Here is a 16,638-nt window from a genome sequence, read left to right as displayed (position 1 = left end):
GAATTGTTGAATGTGTGGAGCAGAGGAGACTTTGAAATGCAGTTGTCCATCGTCAGCAAATTGGTTAATACTGATGACGTTATTGGTGAGTGGGGCTGAACGAGGCTCAATGTAGCGGTTGAAGATTGGTTGGGAACAGTATGGAACTCTGGGGGACTCTGCACCTGATGGGGATCTGGAGGTCCTAATGTGAATGAATTGGTGTCATTTGGAAAGATATGATGAGAACTATTGAAGTGCCTTGCCAGTGAATCCCATTCAAAACTTCAGGGTGTGGCCGAGGATAGACTAGTCGACTGTGTTGCAGGTAGCTGAGATATCAAGCAAAATACAGAAATAGTGGTCAGTGTCATTTCTGTTTGAGGGTGATGTCAATGATGTGTATGGTAGTTGTCTCTGCTGTAGCACGGTCTAAAACAAGATTGGGAGTCGTGGAGAAGATGAATAGTGTTGATGTTCTGTACTAGTTGAGTATAGACTGCTTTTTTGATCTTGAAGATGAAGGGTTGTTGAGCGATGGGTGATGTCATCAGGGTGTAGTGCAGTTTAGTTCAGGAGTGGAGGATCTGGCCTCTAGTTAAAGCCTCTGAGAAGATACCTTGAGTGAGTGAGGCGTAAACAATTATCAGTAGGGGTGAGTGTGCTTCTCTGGAGAGAGCTTTAATGAAGGATGATTGTAAGACATTCTCTACATAGGAGGTGGGCTTTGAGGATATTCAGTAATGTCGGCGCAATGGAGCGTTGAAGGATGACCATTGTAGGATGCTATGAGAAGAGATGGGTCCAAGAGGAGAAGCAGACGTGGTGGTGTTGAGGTTCTGTTGGCTCTTCTGTATTTTTTCACTCATGGTATTTTTGATGGAATTGCACTTGTTTGTAGAGTGAGGGATAGGAGTGTCTGCCAATGGGTTGATGCATTGCTTGATTGTCTTAAAAAGAATTGCGCTTTTGTTGGCAGCTTTATTGATGGGGTAGTTATAGTGCTTTGCTTTGTGCGACGTGGTCCTCGTGTTGCGCAGAGGGATTTCAATGGAGTGAGGAAATTGAGTTTCTGTTTTCTTTTCTATTTTTCATTCCTGTTGGCATGAATAGCATTTGTTGCCGGCGAGGTCTTTGGAGTACCAGGTTGATGAAGATTTTAGCTTGCACTTGTGTTTTTTAGTTGGAGTGTGTTTTTTCCCAGAAAAATGTTTGTAGTCCTTTAGAAAGATGTACACGTCAGACTTAGTGGCATGGCTGTAAAAGGATTTGATGATTTGGTGTTCACTTCTCGGTTGACCTTGGTTTGTTGGTTCGACTTTGAGCAGGGAGATAGGTATGTCAAGGTATTTCTTTCAGTGCAAGGATGTGGGTTGTTTGCATTGAATTGTTTAGAGTTGAGAAGACTTGGCGCAGAATGTGGCCTTAGTAATTTCTTCCCCAACGTTGCTTTATCTGGGAGGGTTAAGTCGCCCAGTTAGTTTGTGTAGGCATTCTCGATAGATGAGGTAGTGAGGAGATAAGAGAACTAGCCAATTAATTTCTTGTTCTGGCCAGAAGACATGTAAATGAGATGGCAAGTGGCGGTCTGGGTTAGAGTGGTAAGTGGCATGAGTAGCTCTATTAGGTTGTATCTCACTTGCTTACTAGTGTGCTCGTGGATGACAGTAAGGACTCCTCTTAAGTTTGTGATCCACATGATGGGTGCTGTGGCCTCTAGGAGCAAGGATTTCTAGGATGTGCCACAACTGGGAGGTGAACCAGTTGAAATAGGTATATACTATAGGCTCAAGAAATGGGCCATTATATAGTTAAGATGTGTAGCACTTGTGGTCCAAGTTAAATTGGAATCCAGCAGCCATCAAAAATTGCAAGCAAGCAGGACTGGATGTGCTCACTGGCTTGGCTGTCTGCCTTGCACAGCTGTTTGCGACCTGGTCATTTGTTGGTGCATACTTCCCAGACTTTGAGGTGGAATTCTGCTTAGTGCATGCTTCGATAAGGTGGTGATAAAGGTTTGGCCCAAGATCATTTATTTTTTGATGCTTGCTCGCCATTATTTCGAGACTATTTCATTGCCCTGACTGAATTTTCCCAATTTTCTTCCCAATGTATCCAGCTTCTTGATCTGCCAGGGATCATTGAAGGTGCCAAAGATGGAAAAGGCAGAGGCAGACAAGTCATTGCTGGTGAGAAGAGTTTCCATTCATTTAATTCTAACCTTGAGCTTTAGATGTAGCATTCTCTCACTGAACATGGATGCTTTTGATACCTATACTATCACATACAGTCCATGTAATAATAGTGATTGCAAGCCACTTTCAAGATGTGAGATTTTAGGCATGTTGAGTGTTATGTGGAGATGTCAGTTATGCGGGAAACTGTAAGTCAGGTTATTCCGTCACAGTGTATCCACTTTATCAGGGGCCCCTTAAGAAACAGAACTGTTGTGGTGGCAAATAAAAAGAATCTACAATGTTCTGAGAGGCTGCCACAAGCTCAAGTCATTAAGGGTCTAATGGCGAGTCTAGACCAGGCCTCACCCTTAAGGGGATTCACTGTCTTGCTCTGAACTAAGACTCAACCCAGAATAACTTAAGAACACTGTGAACTCATCTGCTGCTTTTCACACAGGAAGACCTGGTATTTTAAGATGCAGGCTCTCCTTGAAAATACCCAGTTACAGCTATCCAAAGAACTGGTACCGAGTAAGCGAACGTATGTTTGATAGTCACCAAGAAAATGCAACCATTGTACATTAAAAGGATATTGTAAGTTGCCACTGAGTTTTGTGATCATCTAAAGGACTGAGTTCCTGGGCACCCCGGACTCAGACTTACTGAATGCTTATGATATATCTCAGGGTGCACTTTATCACATTGACAAATGTCAGTTCCTGGAGTAGATATCCAGGTTTAATTTGGGCACCAAGCCCATTCTATATTGTCATTCCTATGAAAGACTATGACTTGTAGGTAGATATACTAGATGATAAATCCACAGTTTGTCCCATGCAACTTTGATTCTTTGGCTTCAAGCAATCAGTCAGTGGCCCAGTACACAATGCAGGTCATGCTTGGGCCTGATCTCTTCTGAAAAGGTGCTAGCCCCTGCGGCTGCTCTCGAAGCACGGGTTTAGTTGGGTTGCTTCCTAATAGGTATTGAAATGCCCAGGAAGCATTTCTCTGTTTCTGTCCTAGACTGACTCACAGTGCACATGAGATTCCAAGCTATAAAACTGTAAGTGCCCCACCACCAGAGGATGCCAATGTCTATTTTCTCTTTTCTAGCCTGCACACTAGCATCACCAATACTCTTAATGGTGGCGCCCCCTCTCTATTTGACAAGCCAAGTTTATTGAAAAACAAAAATATTGAAATTTGAGAATGCTTCTGGGCAGATGAAAATCGGTGCCCAATCTACCCTAGATCATGACTTCATTGACAGTGTTAGTTCATGATCACCTCTTAGGTTATTCAGGCCAGACGAAGACGGAAATCTCCAATCTTGCTGAAGCAACTGTTCCCTACCCCCCCCCCCCCCTCAGGCACTAGGGCATTACATAGTTACTCCTGTGCTAAAGAAATGTCCGGGACCCCCATCTAAATGTTGCCTGTCACAAACATTCCCTTGCCAGCAAAATCACCCAGGGAATTTTCTCAGAAGCCTTAAAGAATTTAAGGCATGCCAACTACTTTATAACTGCCAATAAAGGGTACAGGTTAGCTGAGGTTACTTTGGCTATTACAAGAGAAGGCCCTTTACCACATGTCGATGGGCAAACTTTTCTCAATCTAGCCACAGCCTGCCATACGGTGGACCATGAGGTCTCCTAGTCTTACTCCTAAGTGGGTTTGAGGAATCAGTTATTTTGTTCATTTCTAACCAGTCTACTTGGATCGTCATTGTTCCCAATAAAGATAGACACCTACAGGGTACTCCAGGATGAGACCCTGCCCTCTCAACTATTCAACATCCTCGAGTTCGCTGGTGGATTTGCTCTGACATCCACTTCAATTCCAAATGTATGCTGAGGATACTATAATACACCGGAGGATGTGAAATGTCCCTAGTCGGTACAACATAACAGAAACGTGATACCATTTGAGTTGACCTCAGGCGTCACAAGCAGTCCAAATACTGTGCCCAAAAGAACTACTCATTTTGGTTCTTTTCTCACTTCAGCATTTCTCTTTAAAATCATTGGTTGGTAAGTAGTACTAAACCACAGTTCATGATGCTCTGATAGATTCCACAAGTTGGGGGCATGCCACTGATTGGACTACAGAGCAGTGGCCCTGTCCTGCATGTATTATTTAACAAGGTGTATCTCACAAAAGGACCTATAGCTGCGCTGACTGATACAAAATTGGGGTTCAGTGCTTTGCCTTATCCTAACGATCATGAATCCTTTAACTCCTGCCATGAGGGTACCCAAATGGATCCCAGTGGAGTGGAGAGTCAAGTGCATCATTGTTTGCTTGACATTCAAATCCTATGGGGCCTGAGCACTTGGCGGATTCAGAAGGTTCATCCCTTCTCACTACTGCATGTCCAAGATCAGTGTACCAACTAAATTAAAGAGAAACCAGTGTGCAAGAAAACATCAAGATGTTTGGAGTCTGGACCATACCATTAGATTATCTAAAATCCAGATGTCCAGCACCACCTGTGCGTAGTAGTTCTAGCCCTATATGGAAACATCCCTGTTCAAAGAAGCCTTTCGGCTATGTCTGGGGACTCTCTACTTGGCAGATACCCCCTATTTTCTTTGTGGTCTTTTTGGCCGTCTGGTACAAAAAAACAGCCACACAGGTTGGGGTATAAATTGCTTCTAACAGCATGTGCTAAAATCCAGAGTAGACTTACTGCATACAAAGTGCCTGCAAGTCAACATGTAGACACTTGTATTTAATTAAATAATACATTGGGCAATCGTTCTTGAATTGTACAATGGACATCTTTTTCACTTGCCTTTTGTTTGTGGCCTCTTGCACTTAGAAGCAGTTGATGTTACTTTCTCTTGTGTTGAGGTACCAACTAGCCTATGCATTTTCAGTAATTGAATCAAAGTGAGAATTTTTCAATGCAGCTCAACGCTAGCTTAGCATTTTCTAGACTCAAGGGTCAATCCACCTCAGATTTTCTTGGTCAAAATAGTGTCTGGGGGATTTGAGATGCTGACATGTGACTTAAATATTAGTGATTGTAGGGCATCGTGGTATGATTTTTCAGGCGAGGTATTGGTGTTCTGTCAGCTTCTTTATCATTGCTCCCACTTCATCTCCTCGATCTGTTACTTCCCGTTTCTTTCCACAGTTGCCCGCACATGTAACCTGATTCTCATTGTACTGGATGTACTAAAGCCACTAGGACACAAGAAGATAATTGAGAATGAACTTGAGGGTTTTGGAATACGTCTGAACAAGCAACCTCCAAACATTGGTTTCAAGAAGAAGGACAAAGGAGGCGTCAACCTCACCGCCACTGTAAGTTTGAGAGAAAGGGGCTTGAAATGACTGTTAAGATCTAGTTATTGATAAGACTAATGTACAGCACAGAACGTGCTCCAAATCGTGGTAAAATAGAACTCTGTATATATCAACCTAACATTTACCCAGGATGCGAGGATGATGCAGGCATACACAGTGAGACATGGGAGCAATACCTGCTTACAAAAAGAGTTGAGAAACATAAAATCACAGTTGGCATTACTGTCTTTAATGGTAGGAAGATTGTAATCTTGTCTACAGTCCTGAAGCAATCATAGTCCAAGTTCTGTATGTATGACAAGATGGTAATGCAAACAAATCCAAGGGTCATACCAAAAATGATATCGGGGTTGCATTGTCATTTGGTCCATCCACCTGCTAGCCTTTTGCCAACATACAAAGACACGGGCAGAACAGTAGCTATACACATTAGATGCAAGACCAGCAATAGTGTATTATCTTGAAAGAACAATTGTTTTACCTATACGAACCGGGGCAAACATGGTCCCTAATATTATTGTAAGATGGATAGTCCAGACAATCCAACACTTGCCACAAGGCAGCAGGTGTAACCATAAAGGAGAAACCACAGGCACACTCGACAAGAAAAAGAGAGCACCCCTGCCCTTCCTAGGAAGGGTGGCGCTGGAAGATATTTGTGCTGCAGCCACATGGTTGTCTGTACACTCTTTCACAAAACATTACTGTGTGGACATCCAAGCCAACAAGGAGGCACCAGTGGGCTAAAGAGTACTAAAAAAATGTTTGAAAACAAGTACTACAGAGAAGCCAGCCAACCCATGAAACAGAATACCGCTATATAATCAATGCACAGCTTGTGAATCCAGAAAAGATGCACACAGCAAAACAAAATAGTTATTTTACTAGTAGGAATAGGTTTTCAGCTTGAATTTTTCTGGATTCACATGCGACCTATCCGCCTCTACCAAGGGAGGTGTATATGCTAACCAATACAAAAAAAAACACAAAAGCTGAGGAAATTAACAGATCAAGGTCTGCAAGAAGGGCAAAATATGAATCTGGCAATGGCAACTATGTCAACGCTTCCGGGGTATATGTCTGACATCTCTCAAGGATGACATAGCACCAAGTGGTTGGAGAATCAACCACGCCCACGCAAAAAAAAAGAAAGAGGGACTACAAAGGACTATTGTACACCCAACCTCTAGATGGCAGAATAATGTGCCGCATGTGAATCTAGAAAATCCTTCAAGCTGGAAAACGACTTTCTTCTATCTGATCAGGCCTCGAGAAATATATGCGCCCACTTACTATGGCAAGTCATATTTTTTCAGTGTGAACTGTTTTAAGGCCTACTTGCCCAGTCTGGCGAGAGAGTTTGAGCTGGTAAAGAACAGGTGTTCTGTTCAACTGAATAAGCAATAAACCGGTCTTTAAATCTTGTTTTTATCTTGTCAGATTTGCTGTGCATTCAAGGATTAGTTAAAATGACTACTTATGTCTTCTAACAAATTGCTGCTTATTTTACCCTGGAGACTGGTGTTTACTTATCTTTCTCTTGCAGCAGAGTTGCAGGCTTTTTTAAAGTGAACTTTCAATCATGCTCGGCACACAGTATTTAAATAGCTTTTAAATTATTTAAATAGCTTGTAAATTAATTGTACAAATATATAAAAATAAATATATTTAATTAGGGAAGCATGTTTTTGAAATTCTGAAGTGTGATAGAAACAAAGATTTTAATAGGATAAATAAAAATCTAAATACTTTGAGAATGTGCAAATTTGCTGAAACCCTATTTTCACAGATGTCATTTATCAGTAAAACTGCATTCGAGTGGGAAAGTTTGTTTCTATTTCATTGAAAGTCTTTCTGTACATCAGTGTTATCACATCATGTTATACTAATATTTATTAAAAGTGAGTTTTGAAATATAAACTGAGAAACCTTCTCGAATACCCCCCCCCCCCCCCTGACAATGCTATTAGTGAACTAAGAGGCAAGTCCGGGATCATGTGGGCTATATTTTGAATATCCATGGTGCAAAGGTTTAGTATATTAAATCACACAAAAGAGCTTTTGTACAGCAGACATGCTGAACTTACAAATTTAAAGGTGCTCTTGTATATGATGATGAATAAAAAGGCGAGTCGGTGAAATAAAATATTTGCCTAGGATCACACCATTTGAGACTAGTGTATGGGTCAAGTGCATTACAGTTGGGTTGAAAAGATTCTCTCAAGTGACTGGACTTGCAGGTCTGGTAGCCTTTTTTATGACTTTTCAAGTCCTGCTGATGTCTTGTATTCATGTCTACCCTGTCAACATTTAGGTATACCTTTTTTCTGGGGTTCGAGTTACTTTTATTCCAAAGTCCTTTATCGCTATGTCCCACGATTGTAGACCCAGGGTGATTTTTACCTCTTGTGATCTTCACCCTAATGGGAATAATCTGTATTAATTCAAATTTATGTGCAGGCCAGAAACTGCACTGAATTCTTTCATTAGCTGCAGAGTTCTTGGCGCCACAGTTATTGGGTTCCTTAAAGCTAGTAAGGTATCATCCGCAAATTACAAAATTAGGCAAGTAATGCCCCCTGTCTGAATATCCTAGTCACGCAGACTGTTTCTAGAGGCTTGTGATGGTGGCTCCATTACTAGAGGGAACAACAATAGTGACAGTGGACAAAGGTCCAGTGTCCAGCTGTGATATTTACTTACCTTTTTATGTTTTTTAACACACTGGTTTAGGTTCATTATATACGTTTTACTCGTATAAGCTTGGTGAAATTTCTTTTTTCTATTCCTCTGAAGAGGAAGCTCTGAGCCTATTCTATCAAAGGCCTTATTATCAACGGCGACTATCGCTTATTCACCCTTTATATGCTCTTGGGAATACTGCATGTGCGCTAGTCCATAGATTGTACATTATGCAGCGTTTTGGAGTGAATCTCAAAAGATGGGGATGTATCCGGTCTGAGACTACTGTTAATATTCAGTTGGCTAGCACGCTGCTGAGTATCTTGGTGTCTATAGTGATCGAGAGTGGCCTATGTGATTGACAGTCTTGAGGGCCGTTTGGTTAAGGACTACAGCTATTGATGCTTCGGTCATTGTTCCTTGAAGGATGCCCCACTCTACTGCTGTCTAGGCCTGGAGTTTTCCCCATCTTCATTTATTATAGTGCGGCTGCCAGTTCCTCTTTAGTTAGCAGGATCCACCCGGATCACTGACACTGCCGATATCATTGCTCCCCATCAGTCCCAGCAGATGCAGGAGATCCACTCCACCAAACAGGTCAGATGGTACAACAAAGATCTGAGAGCTGCGAAACCAGATTGTAAGCAACTAGAAAGAAATGGCGCACTTGCAAGGATCCCACAGACCGGACCACCTTTAAGACTGCTCTCAATCACTACCACTGGCTTCTGAGAGAAACTAAAAAGGACAGCCTTGCAGGCTGCATTAAAGCCAGCTCCAACCATAGCAAATAACTCTTCAAGATAGTCAGTTCTCCAACCCCACCACCACTGAAAACAGCATCACAAGAGCTTAGTGACAAATTGGCAGACTTCTTCCAGGACAAGATCTCCACCATCTACAAAAGCTTCAAACCCCAGCCCACCACCTCGGACTTCTTCCACCACGCACCAACAGGAGCCACCCGGACCTCCTACGCACCAACTGGTACCAGCTCGCCCCACAGGACACCACAGCCATCTTGAACTCTGTCCACTGCGGAGCCCCCTTGGACTCCTGTCTGCACCACATTTTTACATCTTCAACCTTGGAAGCAACAGGATCAGCAGAGAGTTTGCCACCCTCTTCAACGCCTCCCTCATCTTAGCCTCTTTCCCTGAAAGATGTAAACATGCAGAAGTAAAACCCCTTCTCAAGAAACCTATTGCCGACCCCAGTAACCTAAAAAACTATAGGCCCACCTCCTTGCTTACCTTCCCCGCCAAAGTCCTGGAAAAGGCCATCAATCACCATCTCACGCAATACCTGGAGAACATTCATCTTCTCACACCTCCCAAACCGGATTCTGCTACAACCACAACACTCAAACCACCTTGAATGCAGCCACTGGCAACATCAGAACTCTCCTCGACTAAAAAGAAACGGCGGCTCTGATCCTCCTACGTCTCTGCAGCATTCAACGCCGTATCCCACCACAGCCTGAGCAAGAGGCTACATCACATTGTAATTCAAGGCAACTCCCTCAAGTGGATCGCCTCCTTCCTTACCGGAAGAAACCAGAGAGTCTGTCTTCAACCATTCACCTGCAAGCCCAAAGACCTAATTTGCTGCTTTCCTCACCCCACTCTCCAACATCACCTACATGACTCCTGGCCAACATAGTCCGAGTCCACGTATTAAACTTCGTATCCTAATTAGATGAGACCCCTCCACAACAAGGGCTAACTTCCGCAGATGTATTACAAGCGTCGCTGACTGGATAAAAACTTCCTGAAACTCAACCAGGACAAAATGGAAGTGCTGTTGTTCTCAACAACCCCACCCCGTGAAATGACTTGTGGTCACCAGTGGAATTAGGAGCCCCAACTCACACCGACTAACCATTCAAGAAACCTCAGCATGATACTAGACAGCAAGCTAACCATGAAATCCCAGATCAATGCATTGTCCTCTGTTTGCTTTCACACACTTAGCATGCTACGGAAGATCTTCAAGTGGCTCCCCATTAACACCAGAAGCACCGTCACCCAGGCCCTAATTACCAGCCATCTGGACTATGGCAACACACTACACAGAAATCCCCATCCACCTCCTTAGGAGACTTCAGACTATTCAGAACTCAGTGGCCAGACTCCTCCTCAACCTCCCCAAACAGACCTGACCTCAGGAAACTCCACTGGCTCCCCTGTACAGAAGAGATGCCAATTCAAGATGGTTATCCACACCTACAAGGCCCTGCACAACCAAAGTCCAGTCTACATCAACTACCGCATGAACTTTCACCAACCCTCTAGACACATGCGATCTGCATCCCTATCCCTTGCTCACACCCCTCACATTTGCCAGAGCAATAGTGGAGGACTTACTCGCAACGAAATCCTGAACGACCCTCCGCTGCACCTCTGGACCACTACCTCTCCAGGAATTCAGGAAGGCACTCAAGACCTGGCTGTTCAACTGATCTTTTGGCAACTGCCATTTTCTCAGTACCAGGATACCCTCCCGGGTGATTAGCCATGCTTTACAAATCCTATGATTGATTGAGGGAATCTGGTGTTGTCATTGTTCTACTGTTAGGAAAAGTTTGTTTCGTCCGGTAGGACTCAACTTTTGTGGGCCATCACATTAATTTGTTTGTATAGAATTTCTAAGTTGACGTGGAATGCTTTATTAACTTTCAACTGTGGAATTATGCACCCTTCCTGTGTTCTCCTATGGTCTATAGGTTGATTTCAATGTGTTCCACTCTAGTGAACTAGTTAAGGCTTTATTCCAGTTTTTTGTCCGCCTACTCAGAATTGGTCATGTTTTCGCAAAATGTCTTGTCTGATAGTGCTTCCACTCTCACAAACCATGTGGAGGCTCGGATCTGATGTTTCTCTAGTTGGCAATGTAGCCAGTGATCTGATAGTAATATGTCCAAGTAGTAGGTGTCTGAACATCCCTCAGCTGATTCTTTGACATAAATACATAGTTAGTCCTAGTATAAGAGATGTACGAGGGTGAACAGAATGTGAATTCTTCGTCTTGTGGATGTTGTTCCCTCCATATATCGGCTAGATCCATTGTTTCTATTAAGTCTTTAAGACATGCTGTCGATCTAGAAGTCTTTCCCATCCGGGCTGGTTGTCTACATGAGTTTCCAGATATTGCATTGTTGAAGTCGCCCACCCATACTATTGGGTTGTCTACCCCGGCATTCAGTTTTCATGATCTGGCTTGACAGAGCAGCAGACAATTATGTGAGGCTCACTAAAGCGGGGTTTTGGCTCCGCTCTCATTTTGAGAGCCAGGAGTAAATGATTTGATTGGGCAGGGGTTGTGTGCTTCCACAAATAAAGTGGTTGTCTTCTGCAAAGCTGTGATCATTTTGTTTAATTATGCAGCTGCCTTAACGTGAAAATTCACATGACATGTGCTCACACATGACATTAGAATGCTATTAAAGTGTTGTAAGTAGCTAGATAATTTACATTGTTTTTCTCCAGCAGCATCACAGATCAGAGGAGGGCATTCATTAACCCACAAGTGTTTTAGGGTCTGGCTTTCCAGTGCAACTATCACCTGACTACCCCCAATATTTTTCTCTAGTTCTTTGCTTCCACATAAATACAGATCTATTCCAATGCTGTTTACTTGTAATGCTTCACATAACCGGACAATATTAATTTAAAGCCAGGTCTATTGGTATTGTCAGTGGTGGTTGTTGTATGTTTGAGCAGACGCATGGATATATCTGTCTTATTTATCTGTCAGCACAAGTGACATAACATGGGAGGCCAGGAAAATACCCTTTATCACCCTCCCCTTGAATTGGGGGAATGATTGTCTCTCCTCTCCATTTCTTAGCCAGGTTGGCATGTTCTGTCTAGTTCGCTGTGTCTCCTGAAAGAAAGCTATTCCCACCAATTCCTGCATGTGCTGGGAGCGTTTTGTATTGAGGAGTACATCTTGTATTTCTGGTTTCCTTACACTCACCCTAAGAACAGTCACTTGGTCAGTGCTCTTGGTATGGTAGTTCCAGCTCCATAAACATGCATGTGCCCTCCCATTCCACATCCTATCCCCCTGTACAACTAACATTTCAAAACTTGAAACTATATTACCTGGTAATAAACAAAAAATACACTTGTCTCAGATGTGACAGATTTTTAGCGGGAGACAGTGCGCCTCCATAACATGGGAAGTTCGGTGGGGGGTTTTCTCTACCTACTGTGGTCAGGCTTTCTGTTTGAGTTAGCTTTCCCTCTGGCCATACACTAGAGCTACTGGAATTAAGCAGCAGGGAAGCACCAAATTGTTCACCAGGGTTGACTAAATTATGCGGCAAATTGTTTCGATAGTATTGAGTAATTATTTTGTCATTGTTACACATGGCAATACTGTCTGTGCGAATATTTCACATCATTAGTATCAGTTCAACAAGAAAATACAGAAATAAGAAAATTAAAGATGACTAGTTAACTGTTGCAAAGAGCCTTCCTCTGCTTGTGAACAGGTCACTGCGTTATTAGTAACTTTTGATCCATTTAAGCTAGAATATTTTTTGGGAGAGGAGGGGGGGTATACATTCAGCAGATTATGCAGCAGATGAAAGATTATGTGGCAAATACGGCAAATTCTTAATTATGAGGAAAAAAGCTGCAGCCGCATAATACTGGTGGCCCTGCCATACATCAAGCCCCTTCTCTCCTGTTTCGGTCCATAGTCTCATGTGGGAGGCGGGCCCCTCTTAGCGGGTTGGTCCCTGCAGGAACCTACATGTCCTGTGTTTTTTTGCTCTGATTTAGTGCTCACTCTGACTCCTAGTGACTTTGCCCCGATTCCTGCAGCAGGACCCCCTAGGATCACCCTTCAGTGCCTGGTTCTGCTTCCTCCGCAGGCAGGGCCTAGACACTTAATTACTAAATGTGATATTGCTCCTATTTCCTGAATGTGTACTTGCAATCTTATGTCTTGTGAAGGGAATTTTCGCCACTGCACTTAGTAGAAAGGAGCATTAATGTTACGGTAGGTTTGGGGGGAGGGAGGTGTTAAGCAGTCTCCATTGTGGTAAATGCATACTTTCTTTGCTCAGTTTTGGGTTCTGTGCTTGTGTCTGATCTTCTCCATATGGGTGTAGCCTCTGGATCATAAGCCTAGATTAAAATTAAAGGAATTAAAGGCTAGCATTGTATAGTTCAACAGCCAAATATGTTTTTGCAAGATGATCCAGTTGATAAGCTTCTCACCACAAATATTTCTTTAGCATACAGTTTTTGGTTAGTCGAATAAATGTGTCCAATATGTGTTTTTGCGGTGTAACGCAAACCATTACCAGTGATTTAAGCCTCTTCTTGAGGGCTGAAATGTTTACAGATGTTAATTTTTTAAGGAAATCCTCCATCCATGGTCAAGAATGTGTGTGTGTGGTTGGTAAGCACTTTTTTTTACGAGGCATAGCATGGCTCCCTCATCCCCGTGCCTCCCCCATCAGCTGTAAATTTGGTAACCTTTTCTATTTTTGAAACCCACAGTGTACTCAGTCGGAGTTGGATAATGAGACCGTGAAGAGCATTCTAGCAGAGTATAAAATTCATAATGCTGATGTTACCCTACGGAGTGATGCCACTGCTGATGACCTCATAGATGTGGTTGAAGGGAACAGGTATGTAGAGAGTCTGTTACCACCAGGATGCACGGTTTAGAAAAGAAAAGAGTGCTCCATAACGTAGTACATCCCATAAAATGTTGCGGAAAGATGAAAAAAGTAAAATCATGAAACTAGACTCTTTGCATACGTACTACTTAGAAATGTACACTGGAACAGTATTTACATTTTTTTATTGTAATTTGTGTGAAAAATAATTAAATGTTTACGATTGAGTTCTCTTTTAATTAAAGGGTGATAATTCAAAATCTTTTGTTTATTTTCTCAGTTGCATATTCCACAGATGTCTTGTACCCTAATACAAGGTTCTGTATTTTCCCTATAATTATTTGTGTGAAAGGGTTTCCAAACCATTTAATCTGTGTGTGTGGACTTCACCCATCAGTGAGTCTCACAAGTTCCATTCTCTCTAGCTCTGTCAAAATGGATTGAGTGCTAAATGCTAGTGTCAACCTTTCAAGATAAAGGTCTGCTTATGTTAGAGGCTCCGCACTGGTTGCATGTGAAAACGCGTACACGCGTGTGGACTGAGCTAGTGAGGCTACCTTCTAACTCAGCCTGGTATCTGTGCACTGGTAGCGTGTTGCAGAGGAGGCCCTTCATAGATCAGTGATGACCTGGGAAGCCTTTTAGTATGAGTTGTGTGAACGCACAAATTAGGTACACTTATCTGTTAAATGAGAGACTGCAGTCAAAGCTGTGGAGATATATTTATTTAAGCTTAAGCCGGAGAGACGCAAAGCTATTGGTTACCAAGTATCCTCTGACAAACAGACCTGGCACAATCTTTATATACTGCTTGAACTACATTGACATACATTGAAATGGCTAAATCAGACGTGTGGGCAGACAGTGGTGTTTTCATAAGTTTTAGTCTTATACAATATCAAACCGGAATATTAGCAGATCATGAATACATTCTCACGGTGTGAGGACAGGTGTGGTTTCAACATCTGCAGTTATCTTTCTTATCTACATGCTCCTTCAGTTCTTGAAAGCATAGGGGAAGCTTAACAAACTCGAGCAGTTCTCTGACTTTTACCCTTGTCCGGCCTATGTGCCAAAGCCAGAGTTTGTACAGCAGCATGGCTCATGAAATCATGGAGAAGACACAACAGGGGAAACATTTGTTCAATAAAATGTGTCCGTCTGTAGTGCAACTGGTGCTCATGTACAGCTCTGACACCTTCGGGTAAAGTTTGCGCTATATTAAACTCCGAGAAAAAAAATAAAGAAAATATCATATTTATGCGCCCACAGTGAGCATTCAGAGTATGTACATCTGTAGTGATGTACTGTAAAGGGTATGTGCTTTACTGTATTGTACGCTGTGTGATATGTACACCAAACAGTAGTTTAGCCTTAGTTTGGTTTTAAGACTACACTGACCACCAGTACCTTGGTAATACAGATCTGGCATTGCTTTCTACATATAAACACTCTTTCTGGCACTTCAGGATTTATCATTTTTCTGTGGCTGTGCTCCAAATTAGATTCTGGCATTTGTATCATCCAGCTGGGGCAAGTTGATTACTTTACTGGCTGATGGAGGATTAACATCCGTTTCCCCCTGCCCAGCCCCAATCATATATAATGGCCATTTAACAGTCATTATGCCTATTCTTGAGATTTAACATTCCTGGCTCAGAACACTGTCTTGTCTCGGAGTCCAGTGGGTGTTAACTGATGACCACTTAACAGGGATTACCTAGCTGGGATTGGGCAGGAACAGTAAACAGATCAAAGGTCAGCTTTAGCACTTGCTCCTTTTGAGTTTGGGATGACCGGAATCGATTCTCCTACTAATCCACTGGACTTACCTTGACACTCCGGCTCCAGCTGATGAAGAAGGGAAGACCAATTTGACCTTGTCAGGGGAGTGCCCATGAAGTGCGGGACAGGCTGGACTGCTAACAGCTGGGACCTGACATGTTGAAGCAGGGGATCATGGATAATTTTACTGTAAGGCAAAGATGAAGTGCAAAAGGAAGTGGTTCGTCTGTGAGTAAATACTTCGGATTCAGTGCTAGATTTCTTCTCTCACTGACTAGTGCACAGAATAAATCTGGCACCTCAAGCATCACTACCTCCTCTGAACATTCATGGAGCTGGAAAGACCCCACCTGAAGAAGGTCCTGCTGGATGAAGGATCCTGACTTCTTTTGTAAGAGGATTTGCACAAGGACTCTCGGATTACGGAATCCTGCTGGCACAGAAGCACTGGAACTGTTCTCCAAGGGTCAAGTGATTGATCTCCTGTTCACCTGTTTCAGGGATACAAAAAGCAGGACTCTTCAAGAGGGCCCAGCTGACTTAAGACTAGACCATGCAGGAGACCTGGCTTGAGAGAGACCTGGTGCCCACAAGCCAGCCAAGCTTTCCCAGAAGTTGGATACCAAGTCTGAAGGTAAAACCGTTGACCTGGACAACCCATTTCCATCGTGGTCTGATTGACATAGGTATGGTCCAGTCCATAAGAGTGCTTTTTAAATCTGCCTTTCCCTTGCATTGGATTTTTATTGATTCAACACTACTTTTCTAGGAGAAAATGTTGGCAAATATAATCCAAGAAAAATAGTGCGTTCTTTCCCCATGGTGTTATCCTACCATACTAAAAGTGGGATGGACCGCTTTTAGATTGCAAGTCTCCCTTTTGCAGAATTCACTTTCTCAATTATGGTCAGGAAGTATTCAGAAAACTTAAGACCTAGTTGTTTGTTACAGATTAAGTGTCAGCCCTTTATATATTTGGTTCCTTGTTTTGGACAGTACCTACCGCTTCTGTAGTGTCACAAGTCATTTGTGTGTGTGTGTGTGACCAAGACCCTAGTATGC

The 16,638-nt window shown here is 42.8% G+C and overlaps 1 protein-coding gene across 1 annotated transcript in view; it reads left to right on the top strand.

The window, feature by feature from the left end:
* DRG1 (developmentally regulated GTP binding protein 1) overlaps positions 1-16,638 on the top strand; it is a 92,041-nt gene that overhangs the window by 38,483 nt on the left and 36,920 nt on the right. The window contains exons 4-6 of the mRNA XM_085636227.1: positions 2,099-2,168; positions 5,299-5,468; positions 13,670-13,800. Of these exons, the coding sequence (XP_085492353.1) occupies positions 2,099-2,168; positions 5,299-5,468; positions 13,670-13,800 (371 nt within the window). The remainder of the gene's footprint in view (positions 1-2,098; positions 2,169-5,298; positions 5,469-13,669; positions 13,801-16,638) is intronic.

Source organism: Triturus cristatus, chromosome 11 (assembly GCF_964204655.1).
Source record: "Triturus cristatus chromosome 11, aTriCri1.1, whole genome shotgun sequence".
NCBI classification, from domain to species: Eukaryota; Metazoa; Chordata; class Amphibia; order Caudata; family Salamandridae; genus Triturus; species Triturus cristatus.
The sequence above is the reverse complement of the archived record's forward strand: the minus strand, read 5'-3'. Positions and strand labels throughout refer to the sequence as shown.